This window comes from Rhamphochromis sp. 'chilingali', assembly GCF_963969265.1.
Source record: "Rhamphochromis sp. 'chilingali' genome assembly, chromosome: 18".
NCBI lineage: Eukaryota > Metazoa > Chordata > Actinopteri > Cichliformes > Cichlidae > Rhamphochromis > Rhamphochromis sp. 'chilingali'.
The window spans coordinates 22,792,119-22,798,129 of record NC_137945.1 but is presented as its reverse complement, the minus strand read 5'-3'; the positions used below and the strand labels follow the sequence as shown (position 1 = coordinate 22,798,129).

The 6,011-nt window shown below is 38.1% G+C and overlaps 1 protein-coding gene across 1 annotated transcript; it reads right to left on the bottom strand.

The window, feature by feature from the left end:
* Positions 1-3,256: 3,256 nt before the first annotated feature.
* LOC308385873 (homeobox protein NANOG-like) lies at positions 3,257-5,066 on the bottom strand. Its single transcript, XM_080865069.1, has 4 exons — positions 4,962-5,066; positions 4,520-4,740; positions 4,346-4,429; positions 3,257-4,206 (listed from the first exon to the last, which is right to left on the bottom strand). Exons 1-4 carry the CDS (start codon positions 4,987-4,989, stop codon positions 3,850-3,852), a joined length of 690 nt encoding a protein of 229 aa, XP_080721195.1. The 5' UTR covers positions 4,990-5,066; the 3' UTR covers positions 3,257-3,849.
* Between the last annotated feature and the right edge of the window lie 945 nt (positions 5,067-6,011).

Below are 6,011 nucleotides of genomic sequence, written 5' to 3'. Positions count from 1 at the left end.
GTACTAATCGTCAACAACAGGTGTGTTCGGAGAACCGGATTAGCGAGCTCAAAGTTAGCGCGATGATTTGATCTTGGATGTAGTAAGCGAGGTACGAAGAACGGACCCCAGGTCTGAAAAAAGAAAGTACAGTTAGAAAGCAGCCATACAAATGAGCTTTACCAAATCCTTTCAGCTCACACTTTATAAAATATGAAACACTTAATACACTTAATCCGCTTAAATCAATTAAATAAACACATCTTTACTCATGTGTTTGAAATACATGATGGACTATATGATGTGAAAAATTCTCATTTTGTAAAGAAAGCCAAACCTGTTGAGTTGCTGACTGTGAGCTGCAGCTGGTGTAAATCATGATCTTTATGGATATTTCTCACTGGTGAGTTGAGTAAAGTTTAGCTTGTTCTGCTTTGATGTCAACTAGATCTGTGTTAGATGATTTTGATTTAAATTCCTGCTCTGGTTGTTTCAGACAAGCAGCCAGTTTGATCTTTGCACCGATGATTAATTTACTTTCTATTATCAGAAGATTTGTGCACATAGTTTATAATTTCAACTGTTTCAGAGCAAATACAGCTGCTCTTGAAATATATTTTTGCATATGTTCTGCATTATTTCAGTGAGTATTGAAACCTGATGTTTAAAATTTTTTAAAATGAGCCAAATTATACCAATATTACATACAAATAATGAATTAAACCTCTAATTTAGATATTTTTGATCATGTGGAGGTCATTTGGAGTTTATAAGATAGCAAATGGTAGCTTTCACCTTCTTTGAAAAGCACCTTTACATTGTAAAAGTCTCTGACACTAAAACACCCACATAAGTCAATGTCAACAATACCAAGGCTAACGATCCACATCAACGCTTGTCATAAACCCACAGACACATGCATCTGGCCTCCTCTGGCTCATTCAGAATTAGAGACGCACCCAGTTCAGCCAGTGAGCACTAAACATACGCTAATGTGTCGTTTAGAGTTCCTGTATCACACCCTGCTACCTCCGATTAATTATCAAGTCAATGCAGACAGTTGGCACCAGGGCCATGAGAGATAAGTGAGGGTAAAGGTGTTTGTGTTGACATGTCTTAATTTGAAGTAACTGCAAAGACACGGAAGTCATATTGTTTGCAGATGATACAAAGTTCTATAATGAACTAACACTGGATACGAGCAAAACAAAACTCTGCTATTTGGGAGATGTACAAATTCTATCATTGATAAACTGATGATAAATAACAGACTTAGGATCATAAATAAAACCACTTCAACAGAACCACCAAACCCACTTTTTATTAAATACTCTTAAATTTCTTTTTTTTACTTTAACTGAGATTCACTGAGTCTTGTCAAAACAGCCTATGTTTTATATTTAAATGGCAAGAAAATAAAATCTACAAGAAATAAACCTGTAAAACAGGATAAAACATGTATGTAGCTCCCATGTTGAAAACTGCAGATGACATGGAAGTCTTTTAAATCTTTGTGAAAACCACCAGCATGTGGTTTGGCAAGACCAAGGTGGAAGAAATCCTCATCTGAAGCTTTGCTGAACATAACGATTTCTCTCAGGTCGTCATGATTTGGTCTTTATCCTAATCAAGTCCTAAATGTTGTGGGCCAAAGATTTGTTTGTTGCTTTATAAATTATGTGTAGAGTTCTGAGGTCAACCAAGTCTTTAAATTTAAGAGTATTTAATAAAAAGTGGATTTGATGGTTCTGTTGATGTGGTTTTATTTATGATCCCTAATACACTTTGTGTGTGCTTTACAGGTTATATCAATATATTCATAATGACCATGATGGTTTGTGATTTATTATCACCGGAAGAAGTTTGTTCTTTCAGATAATTTATTTTAATTCTATGTTATTTATCATCAGACTCCTGAATAGTATGAGTTTTGTTTGCTCAGATTCAGTGTTAATCGATTATAGAAAAACCAAGTCTTCAATTTCTTAGTTTTTTTGTAGTTCATTTAGAAGTTGTTCCAAGTTACTTCCACAATAACTTTGTGTCATCTGCAAACAATATGACTTCTGTGTCTTTGAAATTACTTAGCTGAATGTACAATATCAATCCACATTCACTCAGTTAATGATGCATTCATTAATCTGTATGCCTCTTGTATTTCATTGCTCAAATTCAGGACATTGAAAAACACCTTATGTCATAATGCTTTTCAGAAACTCTCAAAGACAACATTACATGGATTATTAGACTCAGTGCTGCTCATTTATTGACTTGATTTTTCATTCCTGCAGCTTCGCTGTTCTGACAGCTCCACTCAGGCTCTGCTTGACACCACCGTGCTCCTGCTGCAAGGCGCCTGGTTTCTGGTACGCTTCCCAGTCATGATCATGGTGGCACTGTGAGCAAGAACCTGGCAACCTCCAGCCACCATGCCCCATCGTAACATTCCTTGACAGATCCCAACACAGCCCTGGTACAAACATACATGGCCATCAGGAGCATCCTACACTTTAAATGAGCTGACTTCAGGTGTTCAGTAAGGGGAAGATTTAATAACATTGCACGTTTCATTTCAAGACTCTGTAGTCACAGAGCAGAGAGTAGAAAAGGTGACAATAAAATGTTTTTGGAGCTTTACCAAGTAATCAGCATCAGACTTGTTAACAATTAAAATAAAACCCAACGTTTAGAGTCTTAGGAAGATAATCACAGAGGCAAAAACTTTCCACTGTATCGTCTCAGGTTTCTTAAAATGAAGTCTGAGGTAGGGTTGTTATTTGAGGTATTCCTGGAAAAATCTTTTTGTCCATTTGAAAGCTCCAGATTCTTTAGATTATCTGTCTCATACTTTGATTGTGAATATAGAGGATTGTAGCTCAAGTTAACATGGAAAGATAGAGGTTTAAAGTCTCTAAAACATTTGGACCCATATGGAAAAGATATATACAATAAATCTTATAAAGTTTGGATCTGTCTTGTGTGAAACTTGTATGAAAAGCATATAAGAGTGGAAACAGATATAAGATCCCTTGAAAAATTAGATAATGAAACTTGTATGTTTTGGATACTTACTAAAACAATATATGAAAGTAATGAGAAAGTGGCCACTTTCATGAGTAAATCACATATAAGTTTTTACTATTTCTTTTCCATATGGGGATGTTCAGTCTCTGACAGAAGGTTTGGAGACATGTAGAAAGTTCAGTTTGAATGGGTGAAACTAATATTTTATTTACAGTTTCTCACACACAAGGAAGAGAATTTTCTTCATGTACAATATTTTTTACAACAAATACAACAAAATGAAACAAAACACATTTTGATGAATTCATCTCTTAATCTTATATGCAGAATTTCTGATGGTGTTTTCTCTGATATCCCAGTATGTGTTTTGGCTATTTTGACTATTTACAGTAGCCGGAGCCTACTGAATTCTAATATTTCTAAAATCCATTGGATATTGAATTCCCCCCTCCCCCTTTACTGAAAGCGATCAAATCTGAGACTATGTTGAGCTACATGAAGACAATAAAAATAATAAAACAAAAAGTCCTGGGTTGTTTATATTCCATTCAGTGCTGAACTGGTGTTCAAATCAAATTTTATTAGTCAAATACACAGTCATACAAAGTACAACATGCAATGAAATTCCTGTGTCCTGGGGCTGCGGATGTAGCCGCACCAGGAAGAAACCAAAAAGACAAAAAGACAGTGAAAATTCGTACATCAGGGACAAGAGGAAAAAAAGGAACTCTAAAACAGTAACAGTAAAAAAAAGGTGTTGATGGGCTTTCCAGGGACATCGGTATGCAGGGGAGAGACGATGTTTGGGTTTGGTGCCTCCAATTTCACAGACAGTCTAAATGTCTGTCACTCGTCACCAGGTCTGTCAATTTCTTGTTGAAGAGCCGTGAGCTTCTCCAAGATCTTATCCATGTTGTGTTCAATGAGAACAGTCTGAGTACTCACAGCTCTTCCCATTGCTTCGATCATAGTGGACATTTTTGCTGGGTTTTGAACAGCTGTGTCGTATTCGTGATGCCCGTTGCCTGGTGGCATTGACCAGCCAAACATCTGAGGGGAGTCGGGGAGGGTCCATTGAGGTCCAGCCGCAGAATTGCCCACAGCATGAGAATAGTGGGCCTGATTATCTGCACCCATTCTCATTGAATTTACCTGGTGCTGGGTGTACCGCTCCCTGAACGGGGGCTGTCTCTCTCCCTGAAACTGAAGGGGACAAGGGGACTGTCAGTAAAACGAGAATAGTTGTTTTAAATTATTGGCATTACACTTTTTTAAATACAGTCAATTCCCCAGATAATGACAGAATCAGAAACAATTCTGTTTAATAATAGGAGATACTTACATGAAGTGGGACATCCTGATTCACATACTGAGAATGTGAACTCCTCCTAAACTTACTCCGTTTGTTTTGAAACCAAGTTTTTACCTAAAGATAAAAGAAAACAGAAAACATTTAGTCAGTACAATGGACCCAAAATTCAATTTCTTATGTTGTAGTAAGTTGAAAAACACTCACCTGTTTGTAGGTCAGTCCTGTCATCTCTGCCAGCTGTTTAATCTCCCTTGGCTCATAGTAATGTTTCGCATTAAAGTGATGGACAAGAATATTCAACTGTCTCTCTGTGAACACCACCCGGGCCTTTCCTTTAGGTTTCTCTGGAGCAGTGCTGGGATGGTGCAGAGTGGCAGTGATGTTGCCATCCTGGCTTCTTGGGACAGCAAAATCTTGTTTCTCTTCTGAGACAGCAGAAAAAAAGTTTTTAAAAAGTAAATTGCTGAGTCTGAAACACAAAAGTTTCCCAGAAAAAAGGTGGGATATTTATACATTATTCAGAACCAAGAGTGACTTCTGCCATCAGGACTTACAACACAGAGTGAAAGAGTATTTTTGCAAGTTGTCTTAGAGGTTAGCCAACTCTGTTCATGTAGCTCACCAGGCAACAATGCTGAGTACATACCTGGAGAAAAGTGCATCCCATGTTCCATCTTTGAAGTCCCAGTGATCAAAAGAGGAAAGCTGGAAAAAGTATCTCTGATGAAAGGGCTCCAAACCAAGCAGGATAGTGCTGTGTATCCTAAGGCTGATTTAAGAGCAATTCTGGGCTTTTAAGGAGGTTTGTGGGTGTGGGCAGGATTGTGAGGGGTTGAGCTTCGTCCTTTGTGAGTCGCTTTACCCTACCAAGTTTCAACCAACTGGCATCATTTACATTTCTTTAAAATGCTGTTTCTGAGGTCTGAAAACAGAAAGTACAGTTAGAAAGCAGCCGTACAAATGAGCTTTACCAAATCCTTCCACCTCATACTTTATAAAATCTCAAAAATGTAATGCCTAAAATTACTGTTTTACTTTCAATTTAACCTCTTACCCATTACTTTAGTGTCCGTTTTAACTGCTCTTAAATTAGCAAAAAAAAAAAATTCAACACCAAATTCAGTTCGGTGGATCGTTCAATGGGTCGTTCAATGGGTCGTTCAATGGGTCGTTCAATGGGTCATTCAATGGGTCGTTCAATGGGTCGTTCAATGGGTCGTTCAGTGCGTTGTTCAGTGGGTTGTTCAGTGGGTCTTTCATTTGGTCGTTCTTTGGGTTGTTCAGTCAGTGGGTGAGTGAAAGCAAGATTAAGTGGAAAGTGTCTATGTGAGTGGAAAGAACTTTCCACTCACATAGACCCTACTGGTGATGGCCAGAGGGGCCGATGGCGCGATATGGCAGCCTGGCTTCTGTCAGTCTGCCCCAGGGCAGCTGTGGCTACAACCGTAGCTTGCCTCCACCAGTGAGTGAATGAATAGTGGCATTGTAAAGCGCTTTGGGTGCCTTGAAAAGCGCTATATAAATCCAATCTATTATCATTATATGTTTTTCTTCTGCCCAAGTTTGAACCAATTTTGGACTGATTTCTTTTCTATACTGTCAGGGGTTCTTGGAAGTCAGATCTGAGAAGACCCTTTAGTTGCCATATTTGGAGTTCCAAAGATCCCTCTTAATGTAACTCCCCAGCAAACTGAGA